At 33.3% G+C, this 23,083-nt stretch overlaps 2 protein-coding genes across 3 annotated transcripts in view; one reads left to right on the top strand and one right to left on the bottom strand.

The window, feature by feature from the left end:
- The window catches only part of LOC119073622 (retinal homeobox protein Rax), a 17,516-nt gene extending 14,581 nt beyond the window's left edge, over positions 1–2,935 (bottom strand). Inside the window, exon 1 of one of the 2 annotated variants that reach the window (XM_037179206.1) lies at positions 2,539–2,935. In XM_037179206.1, coding sequence (XP_037035101.1) covers positions 2,539–2,656 — 118 coding nt within the window. In that variant the 5' untranslated portion in view covers positions 2,657–2,935. The remainder of the gene's footprint in view (positions 1–2,538) is intronic. The other variant, XM_037179208.1, reaches the window with a different exon arrangement.
- On the top strand, positions 1,562–23,054 carry LOC119073594 (beta-glucanase-like). Its single transcript, XM_037179168.1, has 3 exons — positions 1,562–1,574; positions 14,328–14,335; positions 21,934–23,054. Exon 3 carries the CDS (start codon positions 21,979–21,981, stop codon positions 22,888–22,890), a length of 912 nt encoding a protein of 303 aa, XP_037035063.1. The 5' UTR covers positions 1,562–1,574; positions 14,328–14,335; positions 21,934–21,978; the 3' UTR covers positions 22,891–23,054.
- The last annotated feature ends 29 nt before the right edge of the window (positions 23,055–23,083 follow it).

Genomic DNA, 23,083 nt, shown 5'->3' on the forward strand with positions numbered 1-23,083 from the left:
TTGAAGTACTAGATTCGGCATTTTGTTAGGAAAACGTGGACATGACGTATCTCATTCACAAAAACCTAATAAATTGAAACCAATAGATCTTAGAAGTATATGTCAGCAGCAGCAGAAAATTAAAATAAAAAAGTTTCCAGATGTGTACGAGCTTTAATCAAGGATATCGTTAATTAGAGCAGTTTTGATGGCAAAACTTTAAGTACAAAAATGGAAAATTACTTAAATTTATTTTAGTTTTTACTTCAGCATCAGCAGTAAGAAAAAACTGATAATACGATCACTCAGAGAAGGACACTTATCCAAATCTAAAAACAAAGTTGAGGTAAATATTTAAGAACTTAAAACGGGAAATTTGTAAGGTACATGATTGGTTAGAAAATAAATGTGCTTTCATGGTCGGACAGGATATGTGTAAAAAAACTCCAACTATTAGGAACACACAAAACCGCGAGATCGTTTACTTTACATCATAATTATACAATAATGACTTTGGAAACAATTTTCTAGGTACGGTTCATAATTTGCCTTAAATAGCAGTTTATCCTGTTACACAATGTAATTTATTTCAGAACAAATATTATGTTTGACCATACGAGCCAAAAGCGATTTAGGTAAACTTTAGGTAATGAACAAGGTGTTGTGGCTTCCGCGTATTTTCCTAAGAAAACTTGAGTTTTTGTTATTTAACCTATGGTGGGAGAAATTAAAGAAGTCCGTTCTGAAACGATTACACCCTTTATTCATTCCACATTCGATATCAATGTTAACATCCATCCATACACATACATAATTGTCTAAATATTGGTAATGCATGTGACTGAATAAATTGTAGCGTCTTATTTTGCTCGGACAGTAATAATTGAAAAGAATTTTTGATCAAGATAGTCGGTGCAGTGGATTGCATTTTTTCTTATTTAAATTACCAATTGACGAGGACAAAACATTTTCAATATGGAAAGCAACCTCTTCTGGTTTTCTCTCTTTACTAAATTTAAGTTGAGACCTCTGTAATCACTCAAAATTTAGATTTTTTGTGTGCAAATTTTGCTGAAGACACAAACAGCAACATAACGGTGCTCGAAAATTTTAATAATTTTAATCCATCACCATTGTCCATTCAGTTTTTCAACCAAAACGTAAAACAAGCTATATGGGCACTTACAGACGTTTATACCATTTATGTACACCGACTTTCGGCTGTGAATTGTTGTAAAAACAAGAGTTAAATGTTTCATAATAATTCTATAATCCCGTCTAAAAAAAATGGACAGTATTCTTCCATCACTAAACACGGGCTTTTTGCCACTTTTCCAAAAATACTTAAGTTAGGCATGTATTGGGGTTTCGTTGGCAAAAAAAGGTAAATCTGCACTAGAAATGATTTTCATTTTTTGTGATCAGTATGCTGCCCACAGTGTTGTTGGTTGTTCCTGAAAGCCTGTACCTGTTCACGTAATTAAAGACGCCTTAACTACATGGGAAACACATAATCTTAGAAAGAATGTCCATTCGAATCATCCAAATCTTTATATCTAACTTAATTAAGAGACAGAAAATTTATCTGATCTGAAGTTAAGTTGCTGAACAAATTTCCATTTTTAACAGAATCAATAGACTGGAAGGCAACATTCATGAACTTAGGAAAACCAAAACGACAACGTTTTTTGTCTCGTGTTTTCACTCGGAAGTCATTTGTAGACATATGAAAAACATAATGAGGGTCATAAATGGCTAAGAAGTAGAACAAACAACAATAAAGCCATAAAACCATAAAACTTGCAAAGCAATAAACCCGAGGTGTGGGCTGAACCTCAAAATTGACTTATAAAGTCAATTTGAGGATTTTATGAATGAATATGCTTATTGTTGACTTCCTGCGGTAGATTCTTGCAGGTAGGTGTAAAACGTTGAGTTTATTCATACTTTTGAGGAAATACGGAAGTCATTTCTCGGATATTTTGTTTGAATTCGGAGGGTTAAAATGACACAGTTATCAATAAATGATTTCGAGACAACGGCGTGTCTGTAATGTGGATAATCAATAATTGGGTCAAAGAATCAGAGTTAAAAAAATAATTTTTTGATTTTTCTTCGTAATATATGAATTCATTTAATGTGGAGTTTAAGCTGACCATTTGCCTTAAGCATAGGCCTTGGCCTAACGTTAGATATTGAAAAAACGAAAAATTAAGAACCCAAAATCTTTTCTAATTTGATTTTTGAAAATTCTTAGATTAAGCCACTAGCTTCAGCAATTCAACGTAACGTTAGAATTATAGTTATGTCTGATCTATCATTACGATTGTTCAGTTAATTTATCGAGTTTCTCCTTGTCATGTCAAAGTTCAAAAAACAAGCCATCAGTCAAATGTGGCTATTGTATCTTAACTAATCAACACATGTCATCTTATGTTTCTCTGTGTTGAACAAAACCTTTACAACGCAACGATGTTATATTCAGATAATGCATGCCGTGTTAAACTTCTCAATGCGAATGCAAAGCTTTCATAATTCATAAAATTGAATCTTTCTTACCAATATTGTTATTGAGCCTGTGTTGTGTTCCGAGTATTTGGTCTATGCTATACACTGCTCTCGGCTTCGACATTCCATTATTCTGCGGCCGCAGGGCCATTGTAGGTTGAGTCATCATTTTATATCGTTAAATTTAGTCATTCAGCTAAAATTTAATTTATTTCAAACATAATTGTTCTATTCTACGGCTAGAACCAATTCCTTTTGGAGCACGTTTTTCTTCTTCTCACATTCACTGTTTTGTTTGCATGTCACTATCAATAATATTCACTTGACCGTATCACAAATGCATTGGAATATCATTCACTCACCGATACAATTAATTGCGGTAAAAGACAAATCCGTCGTTATTCCTCGCAGCACGAAACCCAACCAATGACTGAAAGTCGTGCGACATCAACTGACAAATATAAATGTTAGGGGTAGTTGTTTCGTTGCCAAGACTACACAAAACCCCCTCTATTCGATGCATATAATCACAAAATGTAATGTGGTTGCTTGTTGTCTCGTTTTACCTTGAAGGTTTCGTGCTCATTTCGGTTTGTGTGTATTTTATTGTTGTATCACATGACACATGAGGAATATAGCAATAAAATTGTTTAATAAAATGGTTTTAAGTAATTTACGATGTTGATCGACTCAGGGAATGGATTCTATGAACTGGAGTTATCACGTGGGTTGCCGGTTGTGATTGCATATTATATATTATGTGCTATATTTGTATGATATTGTTGTCGATGCGATACCAGCGGTTTGTTACCGTAGAGTAATTGTATGTCACTGCATAATCGTTTACGTATCGAATGGGATTCGGGGTTTCGTTTTTTTTTTTGTTTTTTTTTTTTTTAATTATCTGTAAGTAAAAATTAAAGAGAAAAAAGATCTGAATGAAGTGTTCCGTTATCCCTTAATCCTGGTAGGAACGTTCTAAGTCGATATTATTGAACTAAAACTTAAGACTCTTTCAAATGGTTAAGTATTTTGATACGGAAAATGATGCATAAGAGGATGTGATAACGATTGAATAAGCTTAAGAAATTTAGATAAGAAGTTTTTTAGACAAATTGAAAAATTAAATAGTAGCTGCCATTAAAAAAACGCAGACAGGATCATATCCAACACAAAGAACTCAAAGACGCCCTATTAATAAAGTTACTAATACACAATGTGTACTACACATGGTTAGCAAAATGTATGTGTTTAAATTGAAGTTGCTCACACAGAGGACTTTCCATTCACCTAAACGAATTCATATTTCGTATTGTCAGCCAAGATTTGCATCGATATTTGGAAGCTATATACTTCTTTAGAAAGGTCAACATTTCACAGACGGTAAGCAGTAAGCACGTATCGCATCTATTACTTCATTTTATTGATGTATTTTCAATAGATTGATTTCAAGCCATTTAGTTCAATTTTTCGAGTTTTGCTGTATAAAACTGCTTTAGCTACAGCTTGTTCATTCCTGAATTTGTTGTCGACGGACATAGATGATAGTCGTTCCCAACAGATAATCGATTAAATTGATTGATACTAGGTTCTTGGCATACAAAGTCCATTTCGATGATAGTCACAGTACTACACGAGTGTCCAACTTTTTTTTTACAAAAATAAGGTTTGACTTAATCAGGCTTAATTTCGATAAATGTCATAAATCATGTTTTTTCTCATTTACAACTCTTAACGCAACGACGCTTTGACTTTATGAATGAAATTTTACAAACGTAAATGGTTTTATTGCCTTTCGTAGTAAAACTACGTGAATGAGTAATTACTTCCGATTTAGAAAAGGTACAGGTAGAAGTACTTAATGCCATTCGGAACCATCGTTTTGTATTAGAAAATTATAAGCTATTTCCCGAATATATTTATCTGTTTACATTATTCTTCTTACATGCATGCCGGCCGATATGGCTGACAAAATTATTCCATTAAAAATTTGAATTATTATTAAGGGCACAAGCTTCAAGCTGACGTTATAGTTTAAAATAATATGTAAAATAAATGTCATTAGAATCTATTAGAATCTTGCAGACGCCAACAAAATGAAGCTTATCACATTGGTGTGAAAAATGGCTTCTTAGAATGAAAATAGTAAAATTCAGTAATTATCAAATTTGTCAGACATCCGGTGCGGAAGCTATTATTTTTATGTTTCGATAGTAGATGGAAAGAAGACAATCTAAAGGTGATCAAGCTAAATTGATCAAAGAAGACTGGAGTAGAATTGTGATGGAAGACGATTATTTCACGGTTGACATTTTATGCATTTTAAGAAGATCGAAGATTTTCAAAGATTGATTTCAGAAATCTTTTAATTCATTTGTTTTGACCGTGCTTTTCGCCAATGAACGTCAACATAGTATAGTCGAATGTCAAACTTTAAATGGAGCAGAGGACATAGCGATTTCATATATAGAAACTCACCTCTCATGAGAGGTGAGTTTGTTTATATGAAATCGCCATGTCCTCCGGTTTGTATAAACAGACCATACCTGGTTTGTACATTCATTGCTTTTGGCTACCTCATTTGTCGGAGCTTGTCGTTTATTATTGCTGTCGTTGTCGATAGCAGATGACAGCCGTCTGTAACAGGTTAACCTGATTTTTAACAGGATTTTTTTATTTGTGCTGAAGGAGGCATTTACATAAATTCAAAGTAATCATATTAGGCCATGTAATCACAAATCGTTTTTTCTTGTTTCATTCGTTCTGAGGATTAGCACAAATAAAGAAGTCATTTTTACGTTCTTATTTTATTCATACACTCTGGTAGTTCTAACACAAATTTTCCAGATGTCCAGTCCAGCCCATATCGTCAAACTGCAAATATTTCCAGTTTTACTGATAAATCAGGACTGTTACCAACATTTATTGTATTTCTCACACTGTATATGGGTAATTCCAGCTAATTTGTGACTGTTCGAAATATTTTCACCAATAGAAATGCGATTTCGGCAAACTTTTTTTTCCTTGAAAGCTGTTGACCAGACGCGTCGTTTAAGCCCCATATTACGTCGGTGGCCAAAAATCTCGGGGAAATACAACCATAAAAATGTATGCTTGTTTTCAGAAATTTTTTGAAAATTCTAGTTTATTTCACGAAACCTGAACCGATTTCACTAAACTTTTTTTTTGCTGAAAGCTATTGACAAGACGCGTAGTTTGATACGCATAATGAGGTTATTGTAAAATGCGGTCTCGGGGAGACATGACCAAAAAGTGTTTTTTTTTTTGTATTCGACATTCCGAGATATTCTCAATAAATCTCAAATGATTTTTGTAAATTTGTTTTCCTGTAGATGTGGACCATATAATTCCACAATTGCTCCAAATGACACGAAATTAAATTTTTTGAAGATTTTTGGTTCATTCTGCTTCGAAGTAAGGTAAAATCACTTCGACCCAAACGTTGCTGAAATTACATTTTTTCAAATAAAAACTGAAGATCGGTGTCATTCGAAAGCTACAGCATATGACTTCACGAGAAAAATAACTTTGAGTCAATCAGGTTAGTTGGGTGAGTAAAGTAGGTGACAACAGCTTCCCAGTGGTGATAAAAGTCATCCTCGAATTTTAACTCTTCGAGATTATCTCGAAAAATTTTGTAACCATTTTTTTAAACGGTTTTGAGCCGAAACAACATTTTCTGTGGGGTAACAACCACCAATTGTGAAAAAAAAATATTTCTGGCTATTTATGACCTCCGAAAAATATCACTTTTTTAGACATATCTCCCCCAAATTCTGGGTCACAAACGTGTAACGCAACTAACCGCCGACTTTTGCGATCACACAAGTCAGACTTCGCAGGCTAAAAATTCCAATTCTTGTTGGTATGAAAGCACTGTGTCTCCTGAGTATTAGAACATTTATAGACTGATTTGTTACCGCAAAACATAGCCAGCACAATCAACTTTATGACTCGCAGATAACGAAATTTGTAACGCAACTAACCATGGAATTACCCATATACATATTTTAGTTGACCTCTTATGGTAAACTGCATAGCATAGGATAGGTTGAGGAACCCCACATCCTCTGCAAGCTTACCGAAATAAGACTTAAAGCTACAGCCCTTGCAGCGTAGTAATAAAATTATTAGCCAGATTATCACATATCACAAATCACGGTTCTTGATTCGTTTTATATACATATATATTCGTAGATAGATCAACCATGTTGTAACAATTATGTAGTATATATACCAATGGTATATTATACCATTCGGAATGAAATGGCACAACAATCCGAGGAGCAATATAATTGTGTCAATTTAAACTACAAATGAATTAATCAGTTACAATAAATATAATTTTACAATTTTAATTTTTTTTCTCGTTTTTCTTCTTCTTCTTTAAAACCCAACCCGACGTCAAATTTGTAATATATGTTCGGCTGCTTTTGTACTACTTGTAAGTTTCTGACAAATTTATTTCGAACTTATTGCTTCATATAGAATCATAATAAAAATGTATTCTAAATGCCTTTTATCCAATACACTTTTAACATAAGAAAATTTAAGCGGCTCCGAAATATTTACAAAATTTATGAACACCATCATGAATTCCAATACAAATGGCGAATCGAATTGCATACTAAAGTTGACAAAATAGATTATTAGCAATTTGTCCAAATCATCATTAGCATAGATAATCGATATATATTAGCGCTAATGTAGGGCAATAGTTAAAATCTACCTGATAAATATGCGTCGCAGCATAATTACATAACATATCGTAATTATGACTAACCAATGATGCAATTTCTGTTAAATTTTTCCAAAAGATATCTAACACAACTTTATGAATGGAAGTTTTACGTTATTGTTTACATAGTAAATTTGTAAACAAAATGTCTCGTAGTAACATTTTTCCAATTTTTCATTAGTCTAATCACAATCGCTCCAGAGCGACGCTTATTGTTCATTAACTTACACTTAATAACTTAAACTTTTAATATTGGATTGATGATTATTATTTACTACACGTTAGTTGGCTTATTTGTGAAAATATTAATGATCTTTTCCATTTTCAACAAGTTAGCAACACAAAGTGCCGCCAGATAATAGCTCTTCGTTTTTAATCCATCAGGTCATTTTTAATTCACCGGTCATCTGCAATTGATTCTACGGCTTACAGATCATACCACATCCGACGCAGGACGATTTTCCTACAAATTGTTTTTGATAGATTGTTAATGTACAAAATTGTGCTATACACAGTACATGTTAATTCTGCCTCACAATGCATATAAAAAAGCGCTTCATTTCTAAACGCCTATAATTATTTTTAGTAGGCGTTTTATAATGAACCGATCATTATGAAACGCTTTTTTGTAGGTGTTTTGAAATGAACAAATCATTTTGAAACGCTTAGGCGTTTTGAAATGAACAGACCATATTGAAACGCTTTTTTGTTTCATTTCAAAACCTCTACAAAAAAACATTTCAAAATGATCTGTTCATTTCAAACCACCGATAAAAAAACGTTAAAAGAACGGGAAAAGTACGAATTTAAAACGAGTCCCACTAGGAGCTTTCACAAAAAAAGCTAATCTAAGATATCCATCATCATAATTTGTTTGAGTATTTAAAACTACTTACCGAATAGGTAAAGACATCGAGTTACACTTGAGAGGTGTCATGGTGGCGTTGTTGCTGATCGGCACCCAAAAAATACATGAGTACCCAGCAAGGCCCATTTTAAGGAATTAAAATTCCCGAAAATTCACAAATTTTATTTGGTCGTGAATCTTAAGAATGATCATTCAAAATGGTTTCACTGTCTTACATATGATAGAAAACAGGTAAAAATCCAGAAATTGTTCAATATATGGCCTTAAAAGTAAATAAGTCAAAAAAAAAAATTGAGGAATTTTAAGGAATTAATTCCCTTAAAATAGGCCCTGGTGCCCAGGCGTGTTTAAAAATGACAGCGCTACCATGCCATTACTCGAGTGTAACTCTATGGGTAAAGATAACATTGTCACCACCAAAAGTACTTAAAATATTAGTGATTTCGTTCAAACTCGAATGCCAAATAGCATTTTATATAGTTGCTGGTAACTTAAAATTTTTGCAACCATCTAATCTAGTTCCTTCCATCAACAAAGACCATTGCACATAAACTACTTATACATTTCTTGAAACTAATCGAAATTTATCCAGATAAAGCATTGCCAGATAGAGAAAAAAATGATATGAAAGACATGCGCTCATTTAAACAATTTTCCACGAGTTCTATTTTCTCCCATGTCTTGTTATTCTCTATTGGATGGGAACGGAAAAAGCTGATAGGCTAACTGGTTGCTATGTATATGCAGTTCATCGTGTTTTATATGATGGTAACTGGAGGGATGACGAAATTATGTGGCATTGGAGGATGGTATAATCTAACTAATAGCAAAAAGTTTAATGAAAGAATTCGTGAGGAATGCAATATTAATTAAGTAAAATGAATTTCATCACAAACCGTATAATCTGTTGTTGTTCGTTTAGGGTATATTATACACTGTTATTTGGGATACATTAAATGATACAAGAATAAGACACAACATGAACGAAAAGAGAGTTTACACATGCACTGAATTCTTGTTGCTTGGTGCACCCAGATATATTTAAAGATATTCCATAAGTTTGTGGTAGAAAACTATTTGTCTAACCCCCTCGTTAAATATGATATCGCAGAATGTGTGTGAAAAATCACTTTACTTTACCGCACTAACTTACGTAGGGGTGGTTTCTCCTCATTCATTTAAAAAAAAAAATCAAAAAGGAAAAATCCGACACAAGCAGCTATTTTGGTCATAGTTTCTGCTCGTTTTGCGAAATGTTTACTTCCAGAAGAGCAAATTAAATTGAATTGATATCAATTGGAATGTATATATGCAATCATTTATATAGATCCCAGGCTAAGCATATACACATGCATTATATAGCTGCACGTTGTAGCATTCACAAGTCTACGAACTGTAGAAAAGAATCACATTTTCAGCCATATACAGACAATAATATATATATTTTCAGATCCAACATCTCAAACCCTGTGTTTGTGCTGTACATCTACCGTAAACGAAATTGAAGGGGAGCATTTATATATTGTGGGTGTTTCTTATTGTTTTAATAAAGAAGATAATGTTTGATTTGGTTTTTTATTACTGTAAAGAGGGTTTGATCAATTCTGATGGTTAAAAAAATGTTTTCGATTTAAATAAATTGATATTTCAATTTACGAAAGGAAGGAGTGTAATTTACGTAGACCGGGATTCGGCATTGATGGAAATTTGCGGAAATATCGATTAGTAGACAAAGTGAGCAATCGAAGTAATGCCAAAAGACAACTGGACCATATTGACTTACAAAGTTTTAAGGAATGTTTATATTTCTATTACGAGCAAACAATAAGGAATGTTACCCACCCCTAACTAATGGTGTTATCGTAAAGTTCCTCAAAAGTGATAGCTTTCGCAATAATTTATTTTACCGGAAACGTGCACACATTTAAACTAAAGCGTTTCCGCTAAAACGCAATTTTTAAGATTACCGCCGACATTTTATTTCTACTAGATCACCTCTTCTGCAACTCACATCACACCAAACGACAATATTGGTCAAAATATTTTTTTTTTCGATTTGGTGGCTTTGACGAATATTTTACGTCAACCGCTAAGTGAACTGTTAAAACCACACAAGAAACACATTTACGCACAAAATCTGTATTAAATCACATCGAAATCACCGAAATTATTTCAAATTTCACAACCGACACTAAATTTTTGTGTTGGTGATTTGACGTTTCAAAAACAATACTCATGTTACGATTAACGACTTTAACGACGATTTCAACCATATTTGACAAACCTATTAACGACTTTAATGACGATTTCAACCATATTTGACTAAGTTCAGATTGGATGTGATTTGGGTGTGAAATAGACTGGGAAGTGCTATTTTCATAGATTTTCTTTTTGTAAAATCTTTTCAATTTGGCAATATTTTGGAAATGCACAATGTACCAGTTTCTTATTTTTCGTGTTTCTGCTGATATTTGACAAAAAAAAACACGAAAAAAATCGATTAGTCCCTCCCTTATTGGTTGACAACCTCACATTCGTTATATTTTGGCTTCAGATTATAACTGCTATGTATTTAGATAATAAGATATTTCAACAGGGGTGCGGTAATCTGGCACACCATACAAATTGATGGTGTGCCATATTCACCTCTAAGGGCGAATCTGGCACAATCATGACTTTTCGTTACATTACGGCATGATCGCGTGTGCCAGGTTCCCCGATGCCATTTCAACATTCGTTGTTTTTTTACCAAATTGACTTCAATATTCCTAATTTTGCATCTTCAGCTCTAAAACTCTACTTTTTGAACTATAGTCGACGTTAGTGAAATTTAGACATGAATTTCCTTCAGCTGGTCCACTCATACAAACGAATCTTATAAAGACGTATCAGCACTGATTCAGCAGTTTTGTTTGTGTGAGTGGACCAGCTGAAACAAATTCTTGCCTAAATTTCACTGACGTTTCCTGTATCCATGCGGTATATCGTTATATTTAACAGAATCTTTCACGTCCGATTGGCTACAAAATACTTCTCATTATCGAAAACTTTTGTCACTTTTACCTCGCCCAAAAGATGAAATGCATAATATAATGTGCCAGCATGTGACTGAAAAACAGAATAGCAAAATTGAAATTTTGAATTTTATTAGTAGGGCCAAATTAAAAAAAAACTTTATCGTTTCAAGTACCACAATAAATGAAACATTAAGCGTCTAAAGTGCACTCTAAAATTTAATTATCCTGAAAAATTATTATTTAAGTATAATGTCGCTTATACTCCTGTATCTATTCGCATGCAGATTTTTTGTTCGTAAAATAAAAAATTTTGTTGAACGTACAATACGAAAATTTCATACAAAAAAAAAACAAATTGTTGTTTGCTTTGCTCCAATAGTCTCTTAACTCTATGCCAGTCAAATACAATTTTCGGTACACAATTTGGTGAAACTGATTGTCGCTCATTTGGATACATAAACAGACAATGCAGAGCATTATAATTTTTAGTCGTTGCATCTGAATATTTGAAAAAAATTTAATTGCGCCAATTTTTTTAGGAAGTTCATTTTGTTGCAACTGTTTTTATATTTTGAAAATGAGGCAAATAATGACTGAATATTGGTCTGTATTATCTGATGAATGCGCTTGTTGAAACTTTATTAAAATTGAATTGAAAAAAGGGTTTGCGTTGCACCATTAAAGGAATACCATTGGCATTCGTTAATTTCGTTGTTAAGATTGAATTGTAACTGATTTTCTGATTAAATATTTAAAAATATATTGCATAGAAATCTACAGTTCACCATGTGTATATTTATGGATGCGACGAGTACTAAACTAATCGAGCAGATCGTACTGACAATGTCAATAGAGACCAGCTGAAGTGAAACCGGTCGGGTACGCCTGTTTTCGAAAGGCCAATCCAAAGTTCTTTCTGCCAAAGTCAGCTTTAGTCTAAGACTTTTTGAAGGATGGTCATTTCTTCACATTATTAAAAATGAAAAAGCGTAACAAAAATTACAACTAACAAAGTCGACTTCAAATGGCCATCGTATCTTATATAGCTGTATCAACTGAAAATTATCCGTATCGAAGCACCTAGCAGGGTAATAGAGGTTTTTACACGTCATATAGAGTAGTATTTTGATTCCAATAATACCATTAGCAGCCTTAATGGTAATTTTGCAATGACATTAAGAAAAAAAAGGTATTGACATATTCGCATACTTCGATTAAAGTACTACTTTATTTCTTTCTATTACCCTGCTAGGTGCTTTGTCCGTATCTTTTTCAAAGTAACTTCACCACTGCTGCTAGAGTCTCTAAATTGGGCAAATGAAAGTTGATTTTAAAGGAAAGAAAAATGTTCAATAAATTTTGTTGATTGGATAAACATTGGTCTATGCACATAGCAGGGTGATAGAAACAAATAGAGTAGAACTTTAATCTAAGTATGCGAATATGTCAATACGGTCAATACCTTTTTTCTTAATGTCATTGCAAAATTACCATTAAGGCTGCTAATGGTATTATTGGTATCAAAATACTACTCTATTTGGCGTGGTAAAACTTTTTGGTGCTTTGTCTATGCATTTGAGACTAATATTTATTGAAGTATTTTTGCGTAGCCAACTTCACTACACCGAAAAAAATCAGCCTGCGATGTGTCTCAGTGACTATACTGTAAGAAATATTTCCAATGCCTCATCGTCATTATTTCATTAAACAGTTTCAATTAAAATTGAGCCACTCCTCTCTTTAAAAACAGAATGTCCACTTCTGGTCTCTTTATCCATTCGAAGGATATTGAAAGACTAAATCTCTGACCCAAAACAATCCTGAAATCTATTTTGATTTGTTCAAGGGTATTATTCTAACATCACCACTCACTACACACATGGCAAGTCCATTACCATAATAGTGTGATTCCAATAAATTATCATCGATTACCTAACGTGTCTATATCACCAATAAGTACGTTATATATCTTTGGCAATGCGAAAATATTTTCCTAATTATCTTATGAATTGTATATAATAAAATTCAATAAGGGACTCAGATATATTCTAATGTCTACATTAAAACGTTTATTTGCGGTTGGCAAACATTAGATAAATAAAACTTATTTATCAATATCCTGACCCGAGGGTATAATAACTGTTTTATGAGATCAAATCAAGTTTGTTGAAAAGAAAAATCTGATGTATTTAGGTTCATAAAGATGATACATGTGAAGCAACCATACATACTATTTCATACCACAAGCAATATGTTATATAGCAATGTATGTGTAGCATTGTGAAAATTTGCTTTCATTAAATATTGTTATTTGTCGGAAATTGAATAGTATGGCTGAAATAATAAATGTTTTCCACATTCTCCAAATTCGTTACGTATTCACGACAGATAGAATGCGGAGAAATTCTTTTCAATTGAAGATTCTGATCGTTTGTTTGGGGTGGAGCTCACTCACATTAACTTTAAATAGATTTAGCGTAAAACGGAGAGGAGAGAACTGCTTTTGAGATAATTGAGCTGGAAGCAAGTTGATAGTCGAGAGAAATGATTAATCTGTGGAGCATGCTAAAGCTCCTGACCATAACCATTTGGAAAATTGAGCAGTGTTGGAAATGAAAGTTTTTTGGTTGCTCAATTAGAATTTTATAAAATGGCGGGTTAACTGTGAACTGTGACGGATTTATTTGCTTCAGTATTAATAGTTATCTCTATGCATTACTGTTCTGTTCTGTTAAGGTAATCCAGTAGGTGATTAGCCAGGATGCTCACTATGCAACAATGTGGAAAAGTGACATTTGCGTGGGCATTTACATAAAGGTGTAGTGTTCAGATGATGCGATTCCACACATTTTCTGCAGGGATGGATGAGTAGCTCGATGGATATGATAAGATATGATGTCGGATAATATTCTAATTCCATAAAAAAGGCAAACTAAAATCGTCTATCCAAACCCATACAACCTACATAACCATATTGTTTTAGCTAGTCATGTAGACGTAGAGCCATTCGTGTACGTACATGTACACCACAATTCACAATAATGCTTTCTTCTGATTCTAGTAAATTTGGATGTTGTTTTTATGAATATATTTAAACAAGGAAAATGTAATTGTAAGTACTCGCTACCGTTAATCTACAAAAAGAACCTTAGCACAAGAATGTAATAATTCTCGCATTAACCATTCCTTTTTTTAGAATTCTAAGTGTTGAATTTTCTAAGAACAAAATAAAAAGGATTTGCATACACAAACAATTGCGTTCTTTTGTCCATGAACCTAATACGGTTAGCCTGTTTATGTTATGTTTTGAAAAGGTATCAGGATCAGTGCCATTTTACATTATCTCTGTTAACAAAATTTATTATGTTTTTTTGTGTCTCCAGCGTTTGTTTTGCTGGTCCAACCGACAGTACACTAAAAATACTTATCTTTTCGGAACGACCCAAGGCCGCTATGCAAAGCTAATGCGTATAATTGTTATTGATAAGGTCGGTGAAAAGAATATATTTAACGCTAAGTTATCATTTGTAAGAGTAACATCAAAGGCTACTTCTTGTAAGGTCAGTTGACTCAAATTCATGCGGTTACATATTGACCAAGATTTTTCTTTTTTTATTGTGTGTAACAGAATCAATTACAATTTACTGCAACCTCTTTGATCGAATCATCAGCCACAAGAAAATTTCAACAACAGCAAAAAGTACCAGCTAACAAAAAAATTACTTTCATGTTGTGTGGAACCTTTTGTACATTTAAATTTCGAATAAAATACAAAAGAGTGTGTCATAAACATAACCCGACGATACGGAAGACAAATGGGAGACATCATTGTTAGTGACATCCTATTATTATTCATTTTATAATCAAAAGATATTAAATTTCAATTATATATGTATTTTCATGAACATTGAACATTATATATTACACACCAGGCAGGATGTAGATAGTCTCATTAAACATAAACGTTTAATTTTTGCAGATTAAATGCAATGGAAAATTTCAGCTTTTTACGAAATTTTAGAAATTTTTCATGAAAACCTATTGTTTCTTCCGTAGTTAGATTGATTAACTGGTCTGTGTAGAGTTTTCATGACTGATTTATCCACTTTACTTATTACTAGTTAACACTGTATTGAGATCTTTGGCCAGTTAACTGATGAATGATCTAATGTATTCCTTACGTTAGTACAAAGGTTCACTGATTAGAAAACATATTAGGTTTCATACCAAGTAGTCGAATATCTTAGAACTATCACCGGAGTTATCACACGTCAAAATCGGTTAAGATTTGGCCGAGAAATTGAACTTCAAAGTATTGATTCTTGTATTTTCAATTTGTGTGTCAATTTCTATTTTTTTTAATTGATTACGGATTCCGACCTTACCATTCACAATCACACGAGAATTTATAATCAACAAAGGATTTTTTTGAAATCTACACATGATTTTCCAAAGTTTTCAATTTTCATTCTGCACCGAATCTAGAATTTATAAAAAATAAGAAAAATGTCGTATCGTCGTGTTGATGTGTGGCACCTAGTTTTGCCGAGGTCCTTTTTCAAGAATTTTATAAGTTAAAAAGTCACCTCCTCAAGGAAAAGTTTGTTTATACCTTTTCTCGTTTTTGGTTAATTTTAGCGCATCCAATAGTGTCGAGAAGTAAACTTAAATATTTTGAGTTATCGCTGGCGGAAGTTCCAAAAATGGAGATTTCTCAAATGAGTCAAAAATCGGTCGTGACGCAAGTCCTCTGATACATTTTTTTGAAGAATAAATTTGAAGAACAGTTTCCGGAAACTTTGAGGAAAATTGTTAAAATAGGGAATATGACCTGAAAGAATGGAATTCAAACGGAATAATTTTCCACTGCGTGACCCATTTTTGTACAGGCGCAGAATGCGTCACCCTCAGTGATATCAGTAATTTTGTAAGTAGACTTGAGTCACGTTCACCCTTCAAGATTTATTGTCTTTGTAAGGTTTTTCGAAGAAACTAATTTTTTGTTTTTTTTTTTTTTAAATAATACTCAAAAAATGCACTATTTTTGGATCTTACGACAACGATAACTAAAAATATTTAATTTTAATGAATCCGTTCAAAAGTATTCGATCATTGAGTGTTTTCAGTGTAAATTGACAAACTTTGAGAGGGCGCCAAAAATCGAAATGGTACCGGATTTCACGAAAGATGGCGCATTGGATAGCTTGATCCTTAATCTTTAAAGGAAAAATATAAAAAATGTTTTCACCAAATATGAAAATTTGGAGAATTTTTAATTTTATATCCGCTGGGATGTTCCATACTTAACTTTTATTCATTTATTTGAATTTTTATACATAAAACAAACCATTTATCGCAATGCATACTTCTGTCATTTTTGAAATGTTGCATATTTTGTGAAAAAATCGACTCCTTCCAAGTGCTGACGTGATTTATAAAACTTGATCCAAAAAGTCTCATCATCTGCTATTGACAACGGGGACAAAATGCTCCATGCTAGTTAGTGTTGTCTTATAGCGAAATATATAATGATACGGTACTTTCACACGTAACCTCACTTAAGTTTCGCTAAATGTTTCGTTCATTCAAACGTATGAGATTTTATTGACGTGGGTGGCATTTCTAATCGTGGAAGGCATTTCAAACGGCCTTGAATATGATCTATAAAAATATTGAAGTGATAGACTTTGTATCAAACAATAGGAGATACTTTACACAAATGAAGTAACAGATTTGATGATTCCGTAGCGATACGGTTGCCGTTTTTAGGAGGTTATTCCAACCATCGATCGCTGAAAGTCACCAATACTAGAAATAATTTCAATTTCCACGGTCATTTTCATTATTAAATAATGAATTTTAAACGTCTGACTAAATCAAATCGCATTCCCCAAAATCTTCTCAAATTTAGTGTGGTAGGTTACCAAACATTTCTCATTATTTTCAAATGAAACACATAACTTTTTATTATTACAACTGTTACGTAACGATTATGCTCTTGTCAAATTATACCGTAAACATGAGTCATTTTCGTATTATTCGTCTAGCATATCAACTGCAAAACATAAGATGGTAGCTATAATACAAATTGAATAAAACATACACAGAGTCCTTAATGCTAGCAGATGCATACTTCCCACTGAGATATTTAATTGCCGTTCGTTTGTTGCATATGAAAAGAAGAAAATTTTGTCAGAATTTTAAGCACGGTTGTATATATGATAAATTGAAGCTTGGCTGATTTTTACTTCAATTACACCGAACGAATACCGTGTTCTTCTACAATGTCTATCCAATTTTACTTGCATGTGTATATCCATATTTTTTGAATAAAGAAAAATTGTATAATAAATAGGAAACTATTTGTGAATTTTCCACCTAATTGTCTCTGAAAGACTGGCTGTTTTTCATCTATTTCATTCATCCAGGACTCATTCAGCTTTAAAGAGACTTTTAATGATAAAGAACGCCAAATTGTCGGAAATGATTAAGTTAATTGCAGGCTTTTATACGGATAATTAAATGCGAATCAAACAATATAGAACTGATTATCATCCACTTTTTGTTCGTTGCGTTGGTTATTTTCGTCGGACGATGATCGAAATGATATCTACTGTGGTGGTAGATAGAACTGAGTGTACTTTCCACGGTCCCCAATTTCAATTTTATATTTATGCTTAGCGACTTTGTTTGGCGAGCTCACATTTCATTAGAACGCTGATACTACTCGCTAGTGGCTTTCTGGTGAAAGTTAGATAATTTCAATTTCATTTATTTTTAAACATAGTTTCTTATCTAAGTACACCGCGTAGCTCCAGTAGTGTTACAATTCTGAGGAAATTTGGAAAACTCTCGGAAAACATCCGATTAGCTCAACACCATTCCACCCTTATAACAATTTTATCTTCTGTTTCACTCAACGCCAATAATAAAGTAGTCTCTACTCACAAAGAAACTTACACAAACTCAATCAAAACTAGAATAAACATTCCTACGGGAATAAAATTAATTATTCCAAAATTGTCTAAACGTTTTTACATCACTCCGCCCAACCCTCTATCTTTTTTATTATACCCACACATCTATATCTATAACTGTGTATACACACCTCGTATACTTTTCATCAGATAGCACATAAAAAAAACTCACCCTTCTAACACGTCGGCACAAATATATAGATGAATCTAAACGACAACGATTTTCACCATATTGAAGTGGAGATAGAAGAGCGGATAGAGATTGACTTTAGCAAATTTTTAATAAAATACGACACTGAAGTAGAATTTCATTAAAGTCGGTTTTAGCAAATCGGTTGGGTTCACCCAATGCAAACAAAGCCAAATTCAATAAAGTTAGCTTTTTCAAAGTTGGTTTTTCGGGGGAATATATGCGGAACATTTTTTGAAAGGTTTGAGTGATTTATTGATGCGGTGTATCGTTTCGATAGATACATGTGTATAAGCGATGTGTCTGCTATAATGCTATATATATTCGGTATGCGCTGCACGGATATTTTTCCGATGAGAGTATATATAGAGAGTTAACCCGAAAATTTATAATTCAATGGAATTATGGTCTGAATAAAGCGATTGCTTTAATTAAAAATTTATTTACATTTTAACACAAAAACGATTGTTCACGCTTGTGTGGCTTTGTTAATTTCAGAGCGGCCTGAGCATTTTTTGTTCGACGCATATCAGCCACTTATTTCACAGACAGATATTCTGGTATAGCTCAAAATTGCAACGATTCGTTGAGTTATTTTGATTTTCGAGGCACTTGGAGTAGTGACTGAATGAAGTCGACGTTCATGATCACATTTCTTTCTTTCTTTATTTCATTTATCAAATCGACAAGACATTGTTATACAGCATAGCTCCAGTATGCTTACAAACAATCCAAAGGAGCTTCGAAGGAACTTCAGCGCATCTGATCATTTGCTTGGCAATTTTCGGTAAAGAAAAGTTTTTCTCGCCCATATTTTGTATCAAGTGTGGCTAGATGAACAGTAAGAATACGTTATATTGCTCTGCTGGTTTACTCACTAAAACTTGGTATTTCTCCTTAAAGCAACATGCTGAAGTAGTGACCTTGGTCACTTAATGTGGTTGGTTACAATTTTGTCTTAGATAATTGTTATACATGAGACAACGCTTCTATTGCTTCATCTACCCTTCATTCAAAATTGCCTTGGACCAACGCACTTCAAGCAAAAGTGGTTCTAATGACAGCTGCCAAATGGAGTACTATTTTGTATGAAAATTTGTTCCAAATTTTCTTATAGTTCAAAAAATTGTTCGATACGCTGTCGAGTTTCAACACTCCATTGTATCACGGGCATGTGTGTTTGATGTAAATTTTTTCTGTTGTACATAATGAGCCCTGTGACATAGCTTAATTTCCACTTCACTTTTTTGGATTATTTAAAACCGACTCATAATTTTGGTTAAAAAAAAGTTTAGGCTCAGCGTTTTCAACTTCAGACTTCTAAATGGATCCGCAAACGTATTGCATCTTGTGGAAAATATATAACCACTGATCCGAAATACTATTACTATATAGCGTATAATACCACCTTGCTGCATATTCCACCATCATTATTCTGAAGTATCACTTATCAAATCTCCCAGTCAAACACAGACTTATTAATACAAATCTTTTCAGTCAATAAATGAATTGAGCATCAAATAGTACATTTTCATTTTCTCATCATCCCCCTTTTGTTTTACATAATATTTTAATACAATACCCGGCTTCAGTCATTCACATCCATTATACAATTTATGAATATGAAAATTACTATTTAATTACAATTGAACAAGTTTATTGTCAATTGTGAAGTGTTTCATCAATTCAACTTTTCCATCCATTTATTATTACATTATTTATAAGGTTGTTATCGACTGTTATATGCACGAATATTATATATTCATACAGCACACTGGGATGACGGTATGCACACTGTTACAAAACCCATTGAAATGAGCATCCTAACAAATTTTAATAATGCCGTTTTATTGACTATATTGACGACAATAGATTTTGAATGAATTTCTGTTGACAATATATTTGAGCTTTTCCTATTTGAATGAAAATCTATTCGTCTATCGTAGAAACATAATAATGAAAAGTGGAAATTCTTTTGATACTGGAAAATCGTGTACCAATTCTTTGTGCTGGGCGTTTTTTTTCGGTACAAATTTTATATCCTAGCCCAATTATTCCTGTTTGCATCAGAAGAAGAAGAAGAGAAGCATCCAAAGACTGCGTTTTTATTGGAAAAAGAAGCCTATGACTGTGACCATCGTGTGAAAATATTTAAATGATAAAAGCTTACGTTAGCTACTCGATGCAATACAAAATTCAAATCTATCAATTCAAACAACCAACAAAATATTTTCCAATCATCCAAGGATCTCCAATCCTTTGTTGGAATTAATGTTTTCTAAAGTACAAAATTGAAAGCCTTCAATTTCCTTTTTAGTTAAAACAGTCGCCGATTCGTAATAATAGAAATTCAAGTAGCAATTATTTCGCTTGTAACGCACCACATAAACCGCAATACCATTAAATTAAACAAAGAATTGAAAATTCTCTCTCACCCCGGAAATACATTTAAATCGAAAAAATCTTGACATATTCCAGAAACAAAGCGCCGATAATGGTAGTCGAACTTTAACACATTTACAAAACGTCTGTGACTATTACAAGTTCGTTGTGCATTTGTACGATTGCAAAGTGCTTCGTGATATAGGAACATTTATCGATAAAAAATAAGGGGAAGAAACGCTTCAATCTTTTTCTCAATTTATCAAGTTGGATCGGTGAACGAGATTCTAATTACACGCATGTACCAGTCGGTAACAGTTATTTGTATAACTTGGAACAAAAAATTGAAAAGTCAAGTTTCGTGTGAGATTTGATGTCACTTAAATAGAACCTTGTGCCTTGATTTTTCTTTGCGCAATAAATTAAATTAAAAATCTAACGAAAAATAGGGACGAAAATTGGAAAAGGTTTTCTCTTCACTGATTGATTTGTATTTTTCTAATTCATACCCTTATCTGTCTTGCCTTTTAACTCAGCTGACTAAACACTTCTTCTTCGTACGGTTTAATCTCATTCATTCTTTTAATAAGTGGCAGGTCATGACTTACAGCGATTATCTCTTATCATTCATTCTATAATAATTGTGACTGCTAACTGTAATACATTGGTATGGTATGGGTTGGGTTTTACCAAAGCATCTATAACCTGGCAAGAGTTTTTGTTGAAGACACGGTCTCTTTATCGGTAAATATCGGAAGGCAGTGTCATATATGAAAGAGTGATATATATCTCATTCATATATGGCAGTGTCATTACGTCAACATTTTAAACTTATAAGATGAGAAATTTTGGACAATCCTAATGAAATTTCAATTTCAGCGTATGTAGTACGTTGGTTTTACAAACGTAAAAATTAAATTGAGATCGATATTGTTGACTTACTGAATGTAAAATATACAAACCAAAAGTATACACGACTACTGCATGCTCTCGTTCTATATACTTCTCTATACAAAATTACTCCTCTTCTCTATACTTTCTTATACTATATACATCGTATTGCTTACTTGCTTGGGACAAGTCCAGTTCTTTCAAAAATCTCGTCAATTTCTGGTCTGCATATTGCAAGTAATGGTTGACAATGGTATTGAATTAACTTGATTTGCAAAGTTACTGTATGATACTGATGCAGTGTATCAGAAAATGATATGTAGTAAAGTGTAAATAACAATCGAACATCTCAGTTGTAAAAGTTGTAGTCGCCTTGATCGCAGATATTTTAAAGTTTTTTATGAGAAATGATTACTGCGGTAATTTTTGTGCTTCTTATTTCAATACACGTCCACGCAGATACACTACTGTGGTCAGATGAATTTGATGGTCCTGCAGGACAAGTGCCTGATTCAACGAAATGGAAATACGATACAGGAGGCGGAGGTTGGGGAAATCAAGAGCTTGAGTACTATACAGAATCGAATATGAATGCTGCCCTTGATGGCAACGGCAACCTTGTGATTACAGCCCGGCAAGAAAATAATAATAATTATGAATGTTGGTACGGTCGATGTCAGTACACGTCAGCTCGATTACTAACTGCTGGTAAATTCAGTCAAAAGTATGGAGCCATTGAGGCGCGCATAAAAATACCCAAAGGACAGGGTTTATGGCCAGCATTCTGGATGCTCGGTGACGATATCTTCCAAGTGGGCTGGCCACAATGTGGTGAAATTGATATTTTGGAGAATATTGGACGAGAACCTCTAGCAATTCACGGTACTCTACATGGACCGGGATATTCAGCAGCCGACGGTCTAACGAGTACTTATCGTCTGCCGAATAATCAACCATTCGCTGACGATTTTCATGTATACAGAGCAGATTGGACATCGAATTCTATATCATTTTCAGTTGATGGCCATCAATATGTTACAAAATCACCATCCGATACTCCTCCTGGTAAGAAATGGGTCTTCGATCATAACTTCTTCATCATTCTTAATGTAGCAGTAGGTGGCGGATGGCCTGGACCACCTAATTCAAAGACAGTTTTCCCACAGTCCATGATAATCGACTATGTGAACGTGTATTCAACAGATACTGGTAACGATGAGACAAGAGGTATTGCACATCGATGTGATGATGTGCTCGGAACCGGAAGGGAAAATTTAACACTAGTTCAACTTAATGATTGTGATAGAAGTTTTCTGTAAGAATGGGGCGGAGGTACAGCTTCAAACTGCAAAGTGGATGGACAGCAGTCAAAAGATATGCTTAGAATTTATATAGATTGATGTAAGAATAGGAAATATTCACGGATTGTAATGAAAAAATTAAATTAATTGGTGAACTGATATTAAGGAAATGAAAAATTCATAGAGTTGTACACGACAGGTAGCATGGCAT

Source organism: Bradysia coprophila, unplaced genomic scaffold (genome assembly GCF_014529535.1).
Source record: "Bradysia coprophila strain Holo2 unplaced genomic scaffold, BU_Bcop_v1 contig_138, whole genome shotgun sequence".
NCBI lineage: Eukaryota > Metazoa > Arthropoda > Insecta > Diptera > Sciaridae > Bradysia > Bradysia coprophila.

Coding starts and splice junctions, on each gene's coding strand:
- LOC119073594 (XM_037179168.1), top strand. CDS start 21,979: ATGATTACTGCGGTAATTTTTGTGCTTCTTATTTCAATACACGTCCAC.